The sequence below is a fragment of the Uloborus diversus genome, chromosome 6, assembly GCF_026930045.1.
Source record: "Uloborus diversus isolate 005 chromosome 6, Udiv.v.3.1, whole genome shotgun sequence".
Taxonomy (NCBI): domain Eukaryota; kingdom Metazoa; phylum Arthropoda; class Arachnida; order Araneae; family Uloboridae; genus Uloborus; species Uloborus diversus.
The window spans coordinates 135,309,810-135,333,522 of NC_072736.1; the positions used below are offsets into that span (position 1 = coordinate 135,309,810).

Consider the following 23,713-nt stretch of genomic DNA (forward strand, 5'->3'; position numbering starts at 1 on the left):
AGGGACTGAAAATGTAGTTCGTTGAAACGGAAATTTCGCTGTATTGGTATTCGTTGTAACGGAATTTCACTGTATTATATTATTATACGAAACTTTGCGGCACCCCTCGCCTTTTCTTACGACACCCCATGGTGCCGCAGCACCCATTAGAGAACCGTTGTGTATACAATGGTTATACTACGTACTTTCTGGCAACATTTTAGCAACTACAAAAAACATAATTCCCACACAAAAATTGAAAAAAATTCCAAAAAAAGAACTTTGCCTCTTTGACTTTTAAACAACTCATACTTTACACATTATAAAGTTAAGAGGCGTGCAGCTCACCCCCCCCCCCCCCCCATAAGTGAAAGCCTCCGAAAAAGAGGAAAATATCCTTAAATACAATATTTCTACAAATGTCAATGGCACAGTCTGGCATAGTTTACAATAATTGAAAGTATGTTGAATATGACTTGGTAATAATTAGTTAAAATTTGTCAATGAAAAATGGGATTTATGTTTTATAAAAATCAATAACAAAATAGAACCAAAAAAAAAAGCTATAATTATTCTGCTTTATTTTATTACTTGCTTACCTGCCCAAAGATAACTAGTATTATGTGGCCCCGTCATGAAACTTTCTTTTATATCTTTCTTATAAAGGGGCCCGCAGGGGTGATGTCTCTAATGTATATTCGGCACTACAAAATTCTGCCTTTCACAAAAGCAGAATCAAAGAGCGAAAACTGAAAATCATTTTAAAAAACTTGCTTAAACTAATAACAATATTTTATTTGTTAATAAAGAGTAGATGGCAACAGATAAAAAATTTAAATCATTGAGATTTCTCTGGTCATTTGCCAACAATTTTATTACATAAAAGGCTTTCTTGAGGCAATCTTAAGTGAAAATTGCTTAATGCGATGTACCTTTGACATTGATTTAACTGAGCTGTATAACACGCACAAAAAATAATCACTCAAAATAATGGCGATAAAGCTTAATAATGACAATAAATACTCAAAATTTAATCAGCACACCTCAAAACTCATCAATTTGTGAAAAGTTTAGAATTTTCACAAACTGTTGTTCTTTTTTTCAGACATAGCAGAAAATAAAAAGAGGGAATTTGTGGTTTGAAGCTGTTGATTTTAAAACTAAAAAGGTTTTTATCAGCTGTGAAGTGAAATCATTCAACGAAAATTGACAGAGCTGCTTAAAGAAAGTTCTAGTATCCTTCAACTAAACACGGCTCATTTAAGTGCTGTCTTGTTTTTTCATCGTTATAGCTAGATCAGGGGTGATTGTGAGTTCATCAAAAAATACCTGAAAGTTTTAAAGCGAGAATGGGGGGGGGGGGGGAATCTTTGGCCCCTATTACTTAAGTGCACCTTCGCCATAGTATTAAATGTATTAAATAGTTCTGAGTCAAAATATTGTGTGTACATTTGGTTAAATTTTTAATGGGTTACAAAGTTACTTTTGAGCTGGTGTTATACCAAGTATCTTGACATTTGTCCATCTTAAGGGATGGGTGTCCATCTTAAGGCTCTTGCAGGTATATTTGATGAGTATTATATAATTTAAAAAGATTGCGGAGGTAGGGAGATAAAAGCATAACAAAAAAAAACACATAATTCCGGTATTTTCAGACATAAAAATACCGGAAATACGTCCGAAAATACCGGAAATTCGGTAAAATACCGGAACACAATCACCCCTGAGCTAGATATCTCAAAGTCATTTTAAAATGTAGTAATATCTAGCTGGTGACCAGTGGCGCGGATACAAGGTAAGGGTCATGGGCATTATGACCCCCCCCCTAAACCATCAACAACAGATCTGTCCACATCGTGTTCTAACACTCAATGTAAACGATTACAGTATCTTTTCAATTCATTAATTATTTTTGAAAGTAAATACTTCAACTACTACTTCATTGCTTATGAAATTAAAATACAACGTTTATTGCAATTAGGAGCCTTATTCCAGACCGATATGGTCCTTATTTATTGACGCCCAAGCAGTTTCAGAAATGTTTCGTACCCAAACCGTAGGTTCGTTAATGGAGGGGGGGGGGGCATTCTACAGTATGACCCCACCCCCCGCCCAAAAAAAAAAAGTTTTCTGTATTCATCCCTGCTGGTGACCAAAGATGCTTTGGTTGGTCACCAAATCTTAAAAATCAGCACCAGTTGTAACTTCATAACTAAGTTTTTCAGAATTCAAAGATACAGTACTAAGAAAATGGAAGACTTAACACAAAGTTGTTGATTTGCCTATTATTTTGGTAGCACTTATGTCAATTAACAACTAAAATTTTCTGAAGCCTAGAATATCTTCTCTTAAGCTTTTTTTTAAAATAAGGCATGAGAGCGGGCCATGACCTATGCATTCTGAAATTTCTATTAGTGTAACTGCAAATGATCAGAAATAGTACTTCCATCCCTCTCCCCTTTTATAATGAAAAAAACATCATAAAATTTAAATTTATTTAAAAATTAAGTACAAGAGTCACAGAAAACAATTAATATATACAATTTTATTAAACAAAAAAAGTTACAACATAACACAAAATTCATTTTGAAAACAAAATTATAGAAAAATCTATTTTATAAAACTGGATCAGAAATGAAATAAATGAATGAGTGGAAGAAACTTGAGCATAAGTGAGAGTATCCTTTCTGTGAACATGTTTTATGAACAAACAAGAGTATGAGAACATGATAAGGCAACAGAATTACGAGTATTGAGATTTTATAAAAATATATGCATTGACAAATTCTATTTGTTAAACAGGTGTATTTTACATATTTTCTTAACTTTTTCTGGACTCCTTTAAGATAAAGTATTACATAATTTCAACTATTATTAAAATTCATATAGTGGTGATAAAAATATTTCAAAAAAATACTTTACTTATTTTTTTCATAGCCATGAAAAATACAAAAATACAGAAATTGTACTTTTTCTTATTGTACAGTATTATAGATGTGAATCTCAGAGTCCCAAGCACAGTCACAAGCCTGTTGAGAAAAGAAAGAAGCTTATCAGAACCCTAAATTTTAAAGCTAAAAAAAAAGCAGAAATCCTTCAAATAAAAAATATAATTTACCTGTCCGGGTATAAGAGGATTGTAGTCTAATCCATAGACAAATTCTTTGTGTTCTTTGTGCACTTGCAAAGGACTTGGTTCCATCCAGTTCCAAAACCTGTAAAATTGTAACAAAACTTCATTTTTCATTGGAAATAATCTGGCAACAACAGCAGCAATGCATGTTCTCACTGTTGGTATAAAACTAGCACGAGGAGCAACAGTACTGAGTTGAACAGTGGAAAGTTTTCTCCAGCATTTTCTTAATTTCTTTGATAAGTGGAACTCTTTTTAATGTCCAATTTTTTTATGGAATACCTGGTTTTTCATCAATAGTATATTTGAATGCTAAATTCAGGTCATAGTGAAAAGCAAAATAATAATAATAATAATAATAAATAAATAAAAAGAAAATAAATATTGCTTTAAAAAATATTCTTTTTCACATCAAAAAATAATAAATAAATAAATAAAATAATAAATAAAAATAAATACTTTTAACAACGTTTAAAAATTGATAACTTTAATAAGATGAAAAGTACTAATTTTTATCACTTCAATTATACTTAATACAAAACTTTATGAAGAAATTCTCATATCCTGTTAGGCACTAAGTCTATGATGGTACGTTTTGCTAAAAGATATGTTGAAAACCCCTTGTGGCATCTTCAGTCCTGTGCCCTTTTTGATGCCACGCGTCCACTGTGCGACTGGGATGCCGACTGAACTCTGCGGAGAACTGACGGACAGCTATTCTTCTGCACCCTTTTGTGTCTGGGTTGGATTCCCGCACCTGAAGAATGAACACGACTAGCTGGCGACTCTTTGGACAGTTTCGAAATCGAGTGTGTTGAGTTTCTTGTCAGGCCTGGCCGGAGATCCGTTTTGACTTGCTGCAAACCGCAGACGTGGAGGTGTATCCTCATGTTAATGAGGCGCCGGATCAACCAACGAATCCGGGCCGTGAGTTCTCTGACGGAACCACTACCTCGCTGTGCTCGTCAATATGTTCCCACCAATAGGAAATTTTAAGGGGGCTTAGCTGACAAGCCCCTTGCCTTCACGAAGACCTTGGTCTGAACTTTGGGAGGGCAGATTGCTCTTGGACTTGACTGAAATAGGTGCCCGAAGACATTCTCCGGTTTCGTATGGAAACCGTGATTTTTGTGATCACCACGAGGCAACTGTGTTTGCCAGAGTAATGTGTAACCCCATCTATGTAATGATTAATTGTCTTTTTTTTTTCTCTGTAAATAAATTTTTTTTTGTTAAATTTTAAAAGGGGTTTAGTCCTTCCTTTGGATCGTGGTGTGACTGGTTTTAAATTAAAGGCTTGGATTCTTTCAACGCTACTTCTGTAACTCACTACGTCACACCCTCTTTGAAGTTGCAAATCTTAAAAATGTCACTATAATCTTTTGTGGCAATCGAGAATGTTTATCATTTAAATTACACCAGAACTTCACAAACTTTATTAATTTGAATTTTTGTAGAAAAAATTAAATAGTTTTCCTTTTAAGAAAAATTTACATTCTTATACGGGCACAGTCAATGGGCCTGTATTGTCAATCAATTGGTTTTTAATCCACATTTCGTTTTGATATTTTCTCCGCTGTCCAGTAATGAAATACCAATAAAAAGCTACATCCAAACATTAAAAGTATTGAATAATTTTATAAATAAATGTATCTTTTATTTTAATCCTTTTATCTCTAAAACGTTTTTTATTGTTGAAAAAAATCTAAAAGCTTTAAAATGCATGCAAGATCTCTATAAAAAAAACTTTTTTCTGGCAACTAACTTTTTCATAAACAATAAGTACATCTACTTTTTTCTCTTGAAGGAAAATTTTTTTGCAAATTTTGCAAAAACATAGTTACACAGTATAATATACATGGCGAAAGTAGTTGATTTTTTAATTTGGGGAACTGTATTCTTAAAAAAAAAAAGAAAAAGAAAGCACCTCATTCCTTAGCTCAAAAATTCAGGCTTGTGCCTTTAATGGAAACAACTGTCTGATTTCTTCCTCTGAAAAGAACTAGGAAATACTTTTTTTCCCCTATCGAACAGTGTTTGTTAGCAGTGACTTTCATAACAGAAGGTTTTGGAATGATGCATTTTCCTACTGATACCTAACAATGGCAATTAATACTGCAAGTCTTGTAAATTCATTGACTTATAATGAAAATATGCATGAATTTTAGATGAAAATTAAGTTCATTCTTTATGCATTGGCTAACGCTGATCAAAAACCTGGATCTAGATTACAAAACGGAAGGCACGGTTGGAAGTTATAATTTAGTCTATTATTATTTTTTAATTCTGAAGTACAGTTATTTTTATTGATTTTTCAGTGACTAGCTTGAAATTAATTGAAAGGAAAATATAATTTTCATGACACCCTGTGGTTCCGCCAAACAGAATTTAAAAAAAGCTGCTCTACTCCATCAACGTAACTCGTTCAGAAAATCACTTGATCATTTTATGACTTTCCTACTAAGTAATTTTTTTAACCTGACAGTTTTATTCTTGAAAGAGAACATATTCTACTTTGCATTTGACTTGCTAATGTTATCTACACCCAAGAAATATTTACATATTCTTCAATTGTGACCAATATCTTGATTAAGACAAGTGTCCAAAGCTTGATATAATTATGATTTTAAAAAAAAAAAGATGCTCCTAAAAAGTCATGTTTACGTGGTAAATAAATTTAGAAACAAATAATTTTGCTGCTCAGGAAAAATGATGTGACTAATTGTTTCTCCATGCATGAAAGAATTGACAACACATTTCATTTCTTGCAGAAGCTTTAAGCCCATACTCTTTTGTTTAGCTTGGTCCTCTTTAATTAGAAATAAGACAGCTTTGATCACTGCATATGTTTTTAATAATTAGTTGCATACTTTAAGCGGTATCAATTACTTTAAAAAAAAGTACAGTACCTTGTTGTAAAGTCGTAGCTGACAGAAGCTAAAACTCCAGGTTCAAACGGTGAAAACTGTAAGTGAAAAATATAATTAAAACAATTTAGAAATTTGTCCAAGCATTAAATTTGAAACTATATACGTTGTACATTATTTACTTTAAGTCGACGAACAGCATATTCATGTCCACTGAGAATAAAAAGAGGATAACGAGCCTTCCGCATATCCCATCCAAAGATTTTACCATCAGTTGTGGCAGAAGCAAGCACTTTCTACATAAAAAATGCATGCATTTAAGTTAATTTACAGCAAAACATACAGAAAATCTCAGAATCCGAAAACATTTTGGAACTATGGATTAATTCTAATGTATAATATATGCAGGGATGGAGATACACGAAATAGAAGAAAAAAAAGAGAGGTAATTCATAAAGAGAACTGGAAATACAGTTGACTCCTGCTACAACGCGATTCGACTTATGTGAAATGGCTATCACCCAAGTTTTCAAGAGCAACAAATTTTAGAGCTAAAGGGGATTTTCCCGCTCTCAACACAAAATAATTTGAAAAGGAATCATGATGCTAAGCTTTGGCTTTGTTATTGACTACTTAACATTGACTTCGTGAATGTACTTTCATCCTTTTAGCATCACTGACTGACACTATAAACATAGCTTTGTTAGTGTGTATATATCACTACTTCTCATATTTTTCATTTATTTATTCTAAATATGAAAGAGAATGAAATGTTGTGGCACCTAGGCATGTTGTTTCATCTAAAGTTTGAAGATGGAAACAAAAAGTGACAGTTTGCAACAATTTAAAAAAAGATGAAGATTCTTGATACGTTTGAACAACTAGAAAGAGGGTCAAAGGTAATACGACAATTAAGTGTGAGGGAATCTTTCATATACCTGCAATTAAAAATTAAGAGAAGGCGATCAGTATAAATCCAGACCTAAGTTTTAATATGAAGCTTGCAGAGTAGTGTTTCAGCAAAATGCAAGCAATACAAAATTGGAACCTGCTTTTGTATTGTAATTATAGAGACCCTGAAAGAGGGGTGTTACCATAGATGTAAATGTTATAAAAGTAAATGAGAAGCTACCGAGTTTGAAAATATATTAGAATGACGATCAGATTGGGCAGCAATAATCATCTTCAATTTATTTTTCTTTTATTTAACACAGAAATTTTGTCCAGGTGGATAACAGCAAAAAATCATACCCATTTTTAAACTTCAAAGTTTTAGTAAGAACAGCAGACAAATCATATGAACTTAATACTCAAGGAAACTAGCAAAATGGTGCTAATAAACAGTGTTGTGGAACAGCAAATCAAAAGTTTCTTTTATTAATACATAATAATTGAACTCATTCCTAGGACAAGAGAATGACATGAAACCTGGGGACAAAGTTTAAAATGATGTAGGTTGATGATTTAAATAATTTATTTAAAGAATGCTATTTTACACCTTTAAGAATTCTTAATTTTGTACTACAAATTGAATTTGTGGAATGTTGATATAAAAATTTTAAATAATTTAACCATTTGAAACTAGTATGTTGTGGCTAGCACGAAACTTTCTTCTATATTTTTCTTTTTTTTCTGATCAATCCCCATGCTTGACAATATGCAATATTCCCAACAAAAACAAAATTACACATGCAAAAACTAGACGACCATCCCAATGTCTGTATTATTGCAAAAGCAAAGCAAAGAGCGAAAATTGAAAGTTATTTTAAAAGCCTTGCTTGAATTAATTACAAATATTTTATTTGTTAAACATAAGATGGCAACAGTTAAAAATTTTAAATCATTGAGATAATATTTCCGATCATTTCCATACAATTAAAATCACGAGAAATACACAGACGACAATCTATTACGATTTATCTTTCTTATTGTTGCATTAATAAAGCTATTTTTATTCGCAAAAAAAAAAAATCAACACCTCTTTGACTGATTGGTGTCAAAATTGAACCACAGCCTGTTTACATATGGATTAACATATATTCCACATTTCAACCAGAATGTAGTATTACTTCTTGAGATAAGGCACTCACAATGGAAAAAGGAGAAAAAAAAACACAAGATGGCAACAGTTAAAAAGTTTTAATCATCGCGATTTTCTGGTCATTATCCAACAAATAAAATCGCGCGAAATACGTAGACGACAGTCTATTACAATTTATCTTTCTTATTGTTGCAATTATAAAGCTATTTTCATTCACATAAAAAAAATCAGCCCCCCCATGGAGCGGTTGGCGCCAAAATTGAACCAACGCCTGTTTACATATGGATTCACATGTATTCCAAATTTTATCCAGAACGTAGCATTACTTCTTGAGATATGGCAGTCACAATGGGAAAAAAAGGACGTCATCCCTTTTTCAGCTGTTGACGCCAAAATAGAATCCGCTCTTTATACCCTCTAAGGGCTACTTGTCGATAAATTTTTGTTAGATTCCGTTTATTATTTCTTGAGATACAGCAGTCACAATTGACGACAAAAAAAGTTCTATAGCTCAACCCAGGGGTGCCCATCCCCCCCAAGCTCAATGGCGCAAATTCCCCCCCCCCAAAAAAAAAAAATTTTTTCTTGCGTTCAAATCGTGTTAAACATAAGTTTTTAGTGTCTAATTTCCAGTCAAATTTACTCGGGGGGAGGGGGGGGTAGCGCTAACAAATACCATTTAAACTGAAATATTGTTGGATTGTTGACCAACCTTGTTTTCCCGATTTTTACAATATGGATCTTGAGTAAACAAGTTTTGGGTACCCATGTTTTTTGCTACACCTTATTTGCATTTTTTTTTTCAAGCGTATGGATACTTACGGATAGATTGAATTCAACTTTCTGGCTTGGGATGGAAGCATCACGAGATGTATACAATATGAACCTTGAAACGGAAATTTATTGTCACTTATATAGGGGGTCCGTGGGTTTCTCCCCCGGAAAATTTTTTAAATTGTAGTTTTAAAACCACAGTTTTAGATAATCTCTGGTGATTTTGGGGGTATAAAAGGTTTGGTGGCCCCTTCCCGGTAATTTTTCAATATTGAAACTTTAAAAGCACAATTGTGGTTAGTATACCGTTGTGTTAAGGAGGGCTCTCCTTTATTTTCAAAATTGTAGTTCTAAAAACGCAGTTTTAGACTATCTGTGGTAATGTTAGAGAAAGAAGAGATCCTAGGGCTCGCCCCAGTAAAATATTTAAAATTAAAGTTTTAAAAACGCTTATCTATGGTTGGGGGACAAGCAATTTTCTGAAATTGAAGTTCTAAAATTGCAATTGTAGCCGACCTTTGTGACGTGAAGAAAAAGAGTTTTCGGAAGCTCATCCGGAATTTTTCTCGACATTGAAGCCCTGAAAACCAAATTTAAGACGATTTTTCAATAATGTTGACGAGAGTGGGGGAGGGGGAGGAAGAGGTGCGCTCCACTTAAATTTTCGAACTTGGAGCTTTAAAAATGCAGTTTTGATTGATCTTGATAATGTTAGTGGAAAGTGAATTTCAATGCCATTCCCCCGGCAATTTTTTGAAATTGATACTCCAAAAATACAATTTCAGGCTTGTCTTTGATCGTGTTAAGGAAAGGGGGGCAATGAGGGGGGCTTTCTCTTATGAATTTTTTAAAATTACAGTACTAGAAACGCAGTTTTAGATGACTCTTGATGATAATGAGGGTGTTATTCTGGCCTTACAGTGGGATCACTCTCCTGGAAGTTTTCCAAAATTGAAGTCGCATAGCCAAAAAAGATGGATCGCACACACCGTGACAGATATTTTTCGGAAATTCTCAAAAATGGATTCAGCTATTCAGCGCACATCAAAAATCAGAACTCGAGAATTTTAACGAATCAAATATCCTTCTATACATATCAGAGATGGAAGAAAGTAAATGAGATTTACGAAAAACAATATAAACACCTTAAGAACAGACTGTTCCACTTCCATCAGCGAAAACCAACATCACTGAAAGTTTTAATAAAAATCATCTAATGATAAATTAAAACAATCAGTTTAAAAATGGTAGAGACAATGGGAGTGAAGTGAAATGAAAAATTATTCATAAGCTTAAGCTAGTTAATGAAGAAAACACATTAATTGTCGATTGGAGGGATAAAAAATATGTTATTCGTAAACTTCAAAGAAAGACCTCTAGAGCACACTGGTCAGAATTATTACAAAGAATAAAACATTTTTGACCTCTCTCCCTCTCATCACTGTCACACGTATTCATCATGCAAAATTGTGCTACTTCGAGAAAATTTATAAAAAATTTAAAAGAAATCAAATCGTCTGATCCAGTTTTAAAACGGACACTAAGTCCATGCCGTCTGGGACGTTCCCTTCATTAAAAAAGAGACACGGTCTGTAAATTTTGGAAAGAATACCAGGGCTGTCGCTAGGTCAAAAAACTGGGGGGAGGGGGTTTGTAAGCTTTTGGTGGCTCCTTAATTGTTTCAAACGCATGTTCCAATATGCAGAGAGAGAGAAAATTAGGCTTCTGGTTTAGCAGGGACAGGGATAGTCATATTACTAGACCTTAGTACTAGCAATATAAATTTAATCGCAAGGATAATATTCAATCAGATTTAGGGGGTGTCGGAGGGCTACCTTCTTGCATTATTTCGAAATTGAAGATATAAAAACGCAGGCTTAGACTACATTTTAAGTTTGGGAGGAAGGAGAGTGGATGTCCAGGATAGCCTCTTCCGATAATTTTCCCAAATTTAAGTTCCCAACACAATCATACGTTATATTTAATTACTAGCCTGCGTGCCCGGCGTTGCACGAGCTACTTAAAAAATGAAAGAGCTGTTCAATTGATGTTTTTGTATTATTCTGACATCAGTTTCTAAAGAGCTAAGGAGTAAATAATTACGCGTAATGCAAAACACCAGTTTGCAAAACACCAGTAGAGCATATTTTTGGTAAAAACCTCTTTAACGTTAATCATATTTATCAATAATACAAGTTATGAGTATTTTCAATTAGCACAAAAGATGAAAATATATGCATTCTCAACTATAATATGTGCTCACTTTAAACTGAATTAAATCTGATAGAATATATCTGAAATATTTATGTACAATTACAATCAGCTTTTTACATAAAATGACACACACTTTTTTGTTGATTACGTGAAACTAAAGCACCAAGACTTATTAAATACCAATAAGCATTAATTTAATATCAAGCCATCAGATTCCAATTAAGCTTTAGTTAAAATCCTTAAAAACAATCTTTTTTGTTTAACTCTGTTTCACTTAAAGAAATCCAAACAATCTTAATTTAACGTGTTCTTTTAACGATACAAACTGTATTTCAAAAATCGAAACAGGAAGGAAAAAGAGATTTATTACAATTCAAAAACTCACCCATGTGACGGAAAAAAGTCCAACAAAATAAACATAATTAGTCGCACATCCTAAATGTACCCAAATATGAGGCCGGTGAATGATAAACTTACACTTCAATCAATAAACATTACTAAAGAAACATTTTTCATATGCTGAAAAGAGTTAAGAACGTTGAATGTGAAAAAATAAGAAAGGACAGACGAGATAAATGTCCGAATAGAGCAACCAATTTTAAACTAATTAAAAATGAAATTCTAGATGGAAACGTTGTTTTAAGATTTGGACAGCAGCCAAAAAAATCTCTTTTGACACAATTATTAGAATTTTATTTGCTCACCCATATGCAAAATGGCAACAGGAAAGAAATAAAAATTCCTGAATAGCGTTATGTTAATTAACGTTTTAATTAATATCTCCGCTAATTAAAGTCGTACAATTATGAGATTGGTCCTATTGTTTTCCTTGGAAAATTTCAAATTGATCGGTATCTCGTTTGACTCCCGATTCGCAGTGGTTCTCGAGAAGATCGATCTTCAGACAGACAGACAGACAGACAGACGGACGCGAACAGATTTTAATATTATAGTGGATGTTCAGAAGCGGGGGTCCGGGGGCTCTCCCCCAGAATTTCCGAGATTGGAATCTAAAAAACACAGTTTCAGACGGTGATGTTAAGGGAGAAAGAGACTCTGGAGCATCGTTCTATAATTTTTCCAAATGCAAACTTCAAGCACGCATTCCTAATTGTGAATTATTTCTGATTATGACACACACGTAAAGGGGGGTTCGTAGGCTCTCCCTCGCAAAAAATTTGAAAATTGTAGTTCGAAAAATGCAGTTTCAGACGATGTATGGTAATATTAAGGGCAAAGAGGATCTACGGTAATATTTGGAGGACAACACAGTTTCGGGACACCTCAGGGAGTTATTTTAAATTAAAGTCCAAACGACGAAATTTATTCGACCTTGAATGATGATGAATGATTAATTGAGAGGGCGTTTCTCGGAGGTTACGTTGGGAGCACTCTCATGGTTTTTCGAAATTACTGTCCTAAATACTCAGGTGTAAGCCATCTTTAATGACTTTAGAGTAAGAGAAAAGGGGTGGGGTTTGAGATCGTTTTCCCGGGATTTTTTCTAAACCTAAATTCTAAAAACTCACTTCCAGGCCAGCTTTGGGGATGTAAAAGGAAGGATTTGGAGTTCTCCACTCTTCCTTTCAGTTTGGCTACGTTCCTCCTATCTTCATTGTAAATTTTAATTATTGATAAAAATATTGTGGCAATATTTTCTTCCAATTTTCATTTGCCAAACACGATTATTTACTTGGATTTTCTTTAGTAAAATTTTTAATTTCCCGGCCAAATATTTTTGTTTTCTTGCAATACATGGGTTTTTCAGGCCTTAGAAAAAAGGCTTTTAACATTTTGAACGGATGTAGTAATTTTCTGTGATACCTTAGGTCTCTATTCCACTTCATGTTATTGAAAATATGCCACCTGCATCTCTTGATCAAGTTTTGATTTACTTACGATTTTTCCATTCAAACATTTAGAACTTTTGGTGTGAGTATTCATTACAATACTTTGAATCTCTTTTTGTATTTAAGTGTTTTTTTTCTTTTCTCTCTCTCTCTCTCTCTGTGTCTATTTCAAATTTATTTCGACGACCCATACATTTTTCTCCACAGAAAAAACTTTTTCTCACTATTATTTCAATTGTTCATTTATAATTACTATTTTATTTCTTTTAAAACAACGAAGAGTTTCAATTTTTCTTCGCTACTTGCATCTCTAAAATGAAATTGGTGACCCCACTTCTGAAAAACATCCCCCCCCCCTTCGCGATGTCTCTGAAGAGTACGAGGAAAAAGTATTATTAATGCATATATATCTTGTTGAATGAGTTTAAATATTTTTCTTCCCGCAATACAAAAATTTCATATTCCCCAAGAAAAAAAAATCCCCCCCCCAAAAATTTTGATGGCGCAACTTGCGCCATAATCCCCTCCTGTGGGCACCCCTGGCTCAACCCCCGTTTGAGTTATTGACACCAAAATTGAATCAGCACCTGTTCCTGTTGATGGCAACATATGGACCAAATTTTGTTTGATTCCGCCAGTTACTTCCTGAGGAATATCAAGCACGTGTAACTCAAAAAACGTCCCATTGCTCCACCCCCCTTGGAGGAATTCGAGCCAAAAACCAATGGGCACAAGTTCACATAGAGGCACATATGTGTACCAAATTTCATTCGATTTCATGCGGTAGTTTTTGCTGTAGAGAAATCACAAAAAACTGGTCACACACAGACGTGACACACACACATACACACAGACAGAAATGGACTAAGCACACCTCAAAATGTTCGAATCCGTCAAAATTCGAAATTCGAAAATTTGCACGAATCCAATACTTTCTTCTATATATTAGATATAGAAGAAAGTAAAAATGCTGGGGACTCTTCAAAAATGGGACTTTCTGGTTATTAAAAAAATTTTGCAGAAAAATCTAAATGAGTTATTGTTTTAATAAGAGTAGAATAACATCAGATAAGTTATTTCTAACTATTAAAAAAATGAAAACAATTTCTGAGTTAAACAATTTTTGTGTTAGGCTACTGGAACATAATATTGTTGGAATTTTGGAGAATCACCCATATTTCCTTTCTCCCTTGATCTCTACATAATATAAAGTGAAGTCTCCAAAAAGCGTCTGTATGTTTGAATGTGCAAAACTCCAGAACTACACGGGTGATTTCGCTGAAATTTTCAGTTTATTTCTTTAAGTACGAAAAAGGATTGCAGGCCAGTTCGAAAAAAAAATGATAAAGAAGTTCTTTTATTTATTCCAATTTAAGCTCAATTTTCACATAAATTCTCGAATATGGGGGTGAAAATCACTTGCACATGTTAATATTAAATATCATTGGAAAGAGTAGAATTTTCCGTGTTCTATGCAATTTGTTTTACTGCTCTAACTGAATAATGGCAGGAGTTATTTGCATTTATAGCTTGAACTTTTTTTGGGCTTAGCTGCAATTTAGGCGCTACTTTCTTCATTAAATTTATCAATAAAAAGTGAAGGAATTGTCCTACAGTTTTCGTTTTGACACCATTAGATAGAGCGACATTTTTTACTCCAGATCTATTTCAACCCATGGTCAAAAAACTAAGCTCCTGTCTCCAAAGGAAAAAAGTTACGAGCCTTTTTAAATTAAGTTTGAAAAATCTCATCTCCATTCAAGTTGTTAACCATTTTAGCCTACTTTCCCAGTAAAAGTCAGAAAAAGAAAAAAAAAGCATGAAAGAAGGCTTAATGCATCTTAAAAATATCGTGAAAAACAAAAAAAAGTCAAAAATAAATAAAATAAATAAATATTGAAAAATTAAAAATTGGAAAGTAGGGTATTGAGATGGGAAAAAATGTCTGTCGGTCTGTCTGTCTGTCCCCCCCTAATAACTTTTGAATGAATAGTCTGATTCGAAAAACTTTTTTTTTGTTCGAAAGATCTCGGCGAGGACACCTCATTCCTATATTTCACTTTTTGATTTGAACTATTTTTTGTTCAATTTTGAACAGTTCAAAAAACTTAACATTAGCGCCTACGGGGAAATTCAAGGCAATTCCGAACTGTGAGGCGAATTTGCTTCAAACAAGCTTTGTAGGAAAAAGATTTTGATGAAAAACTTGTATATAAAATATCTTTTTGATTTGAACAATTTTCCGTTCAATTTTGAACAGTTCAAATCCCTTTAAAATAGTGCCTACGGGGAAACTGAAAGTCAATGTAGATTCCGCACTTGAAGGCGGATTTACTTCAAACAAATTTTGTTGGAAATACCTCTTGACGCCAAACTCCAGACTTTGACTCCGAGAGTTTAGGGGCACTTGACTCTGACTCCGACTCTTGTGCCCGACAATTAATCGGACTCCGACTCCCCGACTTCGAATATGACTTCGTAGTTTTGGCAAAAATTTATACACGGAGGACAAATGACTGACTCCGATTTTAAATATTCGACTCCGACTCCTTTATCTCAAAATGAGATTGACTCCGACTCCGCAGCTATGGTTTTAACTGTGAAATAATTATTGTTGATATGACTTTTTATTTTTACCCTAAAGTTTCAATTTAGGTACTCAGTTTTTAGGGAATAAACTCGAAGTCATTTATGTTTCTACATAAAGATATGCGCAGACAATTTTTTTTTTTTTTTTTTGACAAAGAAAATTATTTCTTTAAGTTGACATTTTATTGTTTTTTTTTTGGTAAGTGCATTAATTCATTTAAAAAAAATGTTTTTGGCAACAGGGGGAAAAGAAACGATTTTTTTTATATGATGTATTTATTTTAATGAGCTTATTAATTTTAATTATTATTTTTTCATTTTGAAAGCTGTTAAAGATTTTTTTGAATGGAAAAAAGTGTATTAGCTGCTTTGTTTAAAAGTTCTGCTATTTTATTTTATTTTATTTTTTTTTTTATGCATAAAATTTTTTTTAGATGAGTGGGGAATATTTTATTCCTAGAAATCAACTTAAAGTATTTTAAAAATATGTTCAAAAAAATTTGCGATTTTAGCTATTTTTGAGAAGATTGATCAGGTACTAGAAAGTAGTATGGGTATACGGGAAAGTAGGCTCGTCTAGTTCTAGACAGAACTTCTTGTTATTTTCAGGTTTTTACAGTTACACTTTTAGAATCCATTGTTTCTTTCCATCAAATCTCAATTTAATTTCTTAAACTTTTTACTCTGTGTTTCCATGGTTACGCTTTCTAAAAATGCATCTTTCTCATTTTACTTTCTTAAAAGTATTTTAATGACTGTCGTCATTGTTTGGAAGGGAAATTTTGCATGATGTTTTTTTTTCCTTTTATTTAAGCCTGATTGTTGAATATACGTCACTTGAAACAATGTTTATTTTCAAGGTAGACCGGGCAAAGCTGGGCAACGCAGCTAGTAAGCATATAAATTTCACACAATTCAGAACAAAAAATAGCATTTAATAAGATCATTTTTTGGAAACAAAAGTGATTTTTAAAAAAGTGAAAATACTGCAAAAAGAACTGTTAGGTAATTTCAAATTTTTACTTACAGGATCACTTTTACACCAATCACAAGACAGTACTTCCATATCATGCATATAGACACCAGTACACCTGTTAGGATATCTGATATCCCATAACTTCAATGATGCATCACCTAAATTAAAAAAAAAAATCAATATAATTTGAATTTTGACATCTTGAATTCAAATTATGTCTTTCGCAATCACAAGTGTATGTGTGTGTGTGGGTGGGTGGGTGTGTGTAGGTGGGTGTATGTATGCGTGTGTGAGGTATGGTCGCAACCTGGAGTTGTTCGCTCAGGGGTGCCCACAAGGGGATTTTGGTGCAAGTTGCGCCATCAAAATTTTTTTTGGGGGGGGGGATTTTTTTTTTTTTTTGAAAATGAAATTTTTGGAGGAAAGGAACATATTTAAATTGATTCAACGAGAAATAGTAAGATGCATGAATAATGCTTTTTTGACATACTCCTTCCAAAATTTAGTAGCCGTGTTTTTTTTTTCAAAGAAGATCACCTTAGAGATGGGAGATGTGTTGCAAAAAAGGTTCTGACGGTTTGATTTCATTTTAATTTATCAAGATTTTTTCTGGAACAAGTACAATTCTGTATGATGAATACGTCTAACAGCGATGAAAAAAGAGGGGGTCGAAAATGGATCAATAAAATATTTTTAATGCCTTTTTTGTTTTCGTAAGAATTTTGACCCAATATGCTCTGGCCTTTTGTGAATTAATTTTTAAAAAATCAATAAACTAAGTTTTAAAATAACTTTTTTTTAGCTCTTGACTGGCCAATATTAATATACTTTCTTTACAAACGAATTTTTTTAAAGGATTTTTCATTTCATTTTTTTTTTCATGTTTTGTATCTTTTTTAAAATGAGTTTTTAAAAATTGCCATTACATGATATCTTTACCAAACTTTCAAAAATATTGGATTTCGCTGATGGAAGTAGAGCAGTTTGATCTTATGTTAACTATTTTTCATAAACCATTTTTACTTTCTTCAATATCTATAACATAAGTTTCATGAAAATTCTCGAATTTTGTATGCTCAATAGATCAATAAGTTTGACCATTTCCGAAAAATATCTATCTTTGTATGTGTGTTTGTGCGACCGATTTTTGGTGGCTATGCGTATTGAGGACTTAAAATCCAAAAAAACTTTCAGAAGAACGCACCCTCACCATCATTAAAAACTCTTAAATTTTGTTTTTAGATTCAAAAAATTTTAACAGAAAAATCATGGATTCCTTTCTTTAATTTCATTCTCAAAATTCACCAACAATTGAGTTTCTGGAAGTTAAATTTCTAAAAATTGCCTGTGACGAGCCCTTAAGCCTCTCACCCCATTTATGCTACCAAAGGTCGTCTAAAACTGCCTTTTTGAAGTTACAAATTCGCAAAACTTCTCAAGGAACCCCCCTCCCCCCACCCCTTTCCATCTTCCGCAGTTTTCGCAAACATCATTAAAAATAGTTTTAAGTGTTCGTTTTTAGGGCTTAAATTCTGAAACATGTCCGGGGGAGAGCTTCTGAGAACTCTTCTTGCAAACATCATCAAAGGCCGGACGATATCAAAAGATGGCGTACAAGCATCTTTTTAACACTTAAATTTCAGGAAATCCCCTCCCCTTAACATAGTTGAAGACAATCTGCAATTGTGTTTTTGGAGTTCCGATTTTGAAAAATTGCCAGGGAGGGCAACAGAACTTTTCTGCCTAACGTTACCAAAGATCGTCTTTAACTGCGTTTTTAGACCTACAATTTCAAAAGAGTTCCAGGGGAGAGCCCCTGAACTCCCTTCTCCCTATCATTACCAAAGATTGTCTGAAACTGTTACTGAACTTTTGATTTTGAAAAATTGCTTTGGAGTGCCACCAAACCTCTTCCCTTCTCCTTCTAACATTACTAAAGATCGCCAAAAGCTACGTTTTAGAACAAAAATGTCAATAAAGTTCCATGGGAGAGGTTCGGAATCCCCCCCCCCCCTAACATCATTGAAGGTTGGCTTAAATTGCGGTTTTGAAGCTTCAATTTTGAAAAACAGTTTGCTATCTAACGTTGCTAAAGATGGCTTTCAATCACATTTTTAACACTTTAATTTAAAAAAAATTTCAGGAAGAACTCCCGAATCCCCCTTTACCTAACATAACCGAAGACAATCCACAAATGCATTTTTATAGGTCTTAATTTTGAATAATTGCTTTTGTTAGTGTCACTAAACCTCTCTTGTACCGTACATTACCAAATACCATATATATAATTTCAAAAAAATTCGGGGGGAGGACCTCCCCCTCTAATGTTATCAAACCTTGTCTAAAACTGCGTTATTGGAGTTTCAATTTCGAAAAATTGCCACGGGAGGGACACAACCCTTTTACTAACATAATCTAAGCAATCTGCAAGTGCATTTTTAGAGTTTCATTTAAAAAAAAAGACACTGGAGGTCCACCAAGCCTCTCCTCCCCCTAACATTACCAGAGATCGTCTCAAACTAAAAATTCAGAAATTTTCCAGAGGAGAAACTCCTGGAACCTTTATTTCTGAGTCAATATTATACTTACGATAGGGGTCGTATTGCTAAGATTGAGTAATGATTCCCACGCAAATCAAAAGCTGGATTCTCTCTATCTCATTGAATTTTAAAATATATTAAAGAAAAAAGGTGGGATGAGGTGCTTGCTAAATTCCATACCCTACCCTCTTAGTTTTTTTTTTTTTTTTATCTCGTGACAGCTCTGAAAAATTTATTGTTATTATTTTAACTGGGATTTATAAATAAATTACAAATTTTGCTGGCATATACAGTAAATAGAACTAATCTGGTAGCTGCAACACTCAAATTTGAAGTTCGGAGCAAACGGCTTTAAACTTATTTTAGTATTAGCAGTGATTATTTGCAAGATCCTAAATTTATTATAAAAACTATTGCTTGTACTTAATTGCTGCCATAAATGTAAGCAGTTCGTTTTCAATTCTGTTGTTTTCTTTTTATTTCAAGCAACTTTATTTTGTCGAATATTTTTCTGATTGATTCATTAATCAATCATGATCAGATCATGATCAATTATTCACATTTAACTTTAACTGGAAATTTGTAACTCTAAATAGTGTTGTTTAAAAGGAAGAGAGTTGAGAAAAATTTTGGGGGGGGATTTTGTGGCATTGAGCTAGAGGCAGGGATGGGCACCCCTGATATAGGAGCAGCATCATGAGGCCATTCAACGGTGGTGCTGCAGAGGGAGGCGGGGGGGGGGGGGGAATAAAATCAAAGGATGCCAAAAACAGTCAAATGAGAACAATAAGCAATGTGATTGCTCAAAAAAAAAATATTTTTGTCATATACAGTAGGTCCTTGTTTTACACGGGGGCTACGTTCCACGGAAATGCTGCGTAAATTGAGACCTAATACTAGTGTTAAAATAGGGATTTGGTTCCGTAGATTACAAAATACTTCATTCAAGTGATAACTAAGTGTATAATAAGTTTAATGCGTACTTATGTCGACTTTTATGCACAACGAGCATAAAGAACACATAAATTAATTTTGTGTTCTAGAGCTGACTATGATAGTCTTTTGGTAGTCATTAAGAATTTTTCTCTGTAATTCTTTGCAGAGCATTAACCTATCCATGATCACTTGCGTAATTTCCATGATAGAATCTTCCTTCACTAACAAATCAGTAAGATCATTTCCAATATCTCCGAATAGCACAAAATTTTCAAAGTCAACGTTTTTGGTTGTGCGTCACCAATGTCGGTATCTTTGTTGGTTTTGGCCTCCATTGTCACTTCTAAAAGCTTTTTTCCCAGTGAGTTCTGAACTGTGTGAGTTAAATTATTTTACTTCTAAAAAGAGCTTTGGAACCAATCGCATTAAAATGTCTCCAGTGACCCAAGCTTGATTATTAGCATGCCAAAATGCAGTTGGTTTCACGTAATCTGCAATCTTAACGAAATTGGATCTTGAAAGAGGGGAAAATTTTATCTGTTTGCATTGCCGCATCTCAAACTGAAACTCATCCGCATAAAAAAAATAAAAGCGTCAAATCTTAAACCGCGTAAAATGAACCTGCGTAAAACGAGGGTCTACCGTACTCATGTAAACTATTTTGAAATATGTACTTTTTCCCTTCCACTTTTCTACATTTAAACTAAATTTGTTACTGCCACATATTTTTTAGCACAACAATCTATCATGTTGACCTGCATCTGTGAAAATAACGTCCTGTGCGAAGCGATTGATCACGGTTCTCACAGCTCCTGGGGATCTATGAAATATGATTGAAGTTAGGCAGAATTCACATTGAAGGCAGAGTTGGGCATCTATAGCTTTGTTGCATGTGTTTCTTAAATATTGCATTTTCACTTTATTTTTCTTTTCGTTTTTTGAAATAACTAAGAGTAAATACATTACTAACCCTACAAAATATGATTGAGACTAATCTTACAACTATATTATGGAAACAATACAATCATTAAATAAAACATTTATATGATAAACATTAATTGTACATTTTTCCTTTTATCACAAGTAATGCAGCATTTTTTTTTTTAATTTTTATTTATTTATTATTATTTTTATTTATTTATTTTATTTATTTTTTGTCTTCCACTATATTTACAACAATAGATGAATTTATTTTTCATTTTTAATTAATAGGAAAAACAATGGCTAAAGAATGCTCTGCAATCTTGCTTTGTCAAAACCAAATGTGTATGTTTTAAGGTAATAAAATTGCACACAAGAATTTCCATAAAAGAATGCCCATGTTTGTTTTAGTCTTTTACATTTAATTTTAAGCCCACTTTATGAAGTTACAGCACATTATGTAAGTATAAAGTTATTATCTAGGGGTCGAAAGTTGGAAAATTTCTCAAGACGGAAACTTTTCAAATGGAAAAGGGAGCATGTCCCAAATTTACTTCTTAAAGAAAAGGACTTAATACCTAAAAACAATATGCAAATACAGCACTTTATAGGTAAAAGTAAAATTTTATTTTTCACAAAAAGTGCTCAAAATGATAACATACTGAAGAATTAAGACGATTTTTTAAGAAATAAAATTATAAGAAATGACTTCACTTGATTTAATGCAATGAGTAGTAGTTCTCTCTTAAATGTACAAAATTCAATTTTTATAAAAAGTAGTAATCTCAACTTCCCAGATTTAATTCATTTACTGATTATTTATTACTTCATAGCTGTTATTTTATTATTCTGTCTCTTTCTGTGTGCCCCCCCCCCCCACTTTTTTTTTAAATTATGGAAATCCGTCAAAAGACGGAAAATTATCACCCCCGTAATTATTCTTAAGAATATTGTTTTACAAAATCAACATTCTATATCATCAACTTTCCGTAGAAGATCAACATTTCATTTGTTACATTTTAAAAAATCAAAGCACTACAAGATTTGAAAGGAAAATGCAAGCACATGATTGTTGCATAATGCAGATATAAAACTCACACACACACACACACACACGCGCGCGAAGAAAAAAAACAATGTTGTGCTAAATCTATTTTAGTTACTTACCAGAAACAGAAGCAAATATTTCAGGATAATGGGGACACCATTTTGCTTCATATATTTGATCAGTATGCTCTCGAAATGCAGCTACTTCTCTTGCAACATAAGGATTCCACTACAATTAATGAAACTTATGTACTTGATAAAAGCTGCAGAAAAATAAAATGTTGAACAAATTAATACATCCTACCCCCCAACCCCTCCCTCCAGTTCGATTTACTGTACAGGATATTCCTGATTAAAGAATTATATATTAAAGCTGCTCACAACACTGCACACAAGATAGGCAATTTTGTGAATAACTTTACCAATAGATGAAAGTTTGCTTCAGAGAGAGAGAAAAAAAAAACCTCCACCAAGGAAAGTATTACTTAGAAAATTTATTCAGTCAAGCAAGTCCAGTTCATTTTCACAGACTATTTCAAACACTTGCGTACCCCTTTCCCTCTCTATGACTAAAACAATATTTTCCCTTAATTTCAGGATTTGCATCTGCTTTATATGACTTAAAGAAATTTGACTTCTGGTGGTGTCTTAACTCATAAATTTAGGCTTAAAATTAGGATATTAGCCCTGAACTTTTCTGCTAAGGAATTTTGTAAGTAAAACGGTTCAAAATTCAACTTCCTATTGAACAATACTGCTTCCGCTCTATACTTCAATCACAGTAGGCAAGATGAAGGTGTCATCTTAATGCTTATTTCCTTCTTCAGGCAAGTGGAACCTCAATTGTTTTAATTTTTTAAAAGAATTATCACGTTAAGCGTGCCACGATTTTAACTGATAGCTGATGAGACTAAAACAGAAATATAGCTTAACATTCTATTATAGACGGTAGGTCCTGCTATGAGTTATTATTGACGGGTTTAGGAGCTACGTTATTATTGACTGTCAGATTCATTAGTAGTATAAAATCAAGCTGGGCCTAAATTCATAGTATAACATTCCAGTACATAATGAACCAAAATTATGGCAAGAAATGCTAAAAACAGCATAGGTTAGATGGAACCTATGAAAGTTTTGAAAATTTAATTAAGGATACACACCATTACTTATTTTTAAATATATTATCTCTCAAAATACTTAACACAAAACTTAATAAGTTAAACAAATGTTTTTGTTGACAAAAAGTAAAATAAAAACAAACAACATCAAAAAGCACAAATTGCAGATTACTGCAGATACTGGCATTACAAGGAAAGCCATTTTCAAAGCAAAAGGAATGAGCTTACGGATGAAAAGACATCCAACAAAAGCCAAGAGCCAGCTAAGCAAACAGCTTAAAAATAAAAAATTGCAGATTAACAAAACACCAATGAAAAAATATAAACCAATAGGACACTAAAAGCTGCACTAAACACTAAAAGCTGCTAAAAAGTGGTTATAGTTAAAAGCTTTTAACCATAAATATTTAATCACAATTAGAAAATAAAAATAAGAGCAGAGTTACCAATTTAATTGTAGTATCCCACGATGCAGATAAAATGTAACTGTAAGCATTTTTCGGATTCCAATCAACAGAATACACCTACAACAGAACATCAATAAAATTCCGATAGAATATTTACTTTTAAAAATGCAGTTAACAAAATGTCACAATAAGAATTTACATACAGAATGTCAAAAAGAAAGGAAGACGCTGACTTGTTTTTAAATTACTGAGAGAACTAAACTAGTGAAGATAATTTTAAAATATAGCAGCTAAAATGCAAATGGTTTATCACATAATTAT

At 33.0% G+C, this 23,713-nt stretch overlaps 1 protein-coding gene across 1 annotated transcript in view; it reads right to left on the reverse strand.

Annotated features, from left to right (window-relative positions):
* Positions 1-2,511: 2,511 nt before the first annotated feature.
* LOC129224272 (peroxisomal targeting signal 2 receptor-like) overlaps positions 2,512-23,713 on the reverse strand; it is a 29,570-nt gene continuing 8,368 nt past the window's right edge. The window contains exons 4-10 of the mRNA XM_054858700.1: positions 23,432-23,509; positions 21,988-22,096; positions 16,475-16,581; positions 6,162-6,275; positions 6,022-6,077; positions 3,098-3,194; positions 2,512-3,008 (exon numbers count right to left, since the gene is read on the reverse strand). Of these exons, the coding sequence (XP_054714675.1) occupies positions 2,955-3,008; positions 3,098-3,194; positions 6,022-6,077; positions 6,162-6,275; positions 16,475-16,581; positions 21,988-22,096; positions 23,432-23,509 (615 nt within the window). The 3' untranslated portion in view covers positions 2,512-2,954. The remainder of the gene's footprint in view (positions 3,009-3,097; positions 3,195-6,021; positions 6,078-6,161; positions 6,276-16,474; positions 16,582-21,987; positions 22,097-23,431; positions 23,510-23,713) is intronic.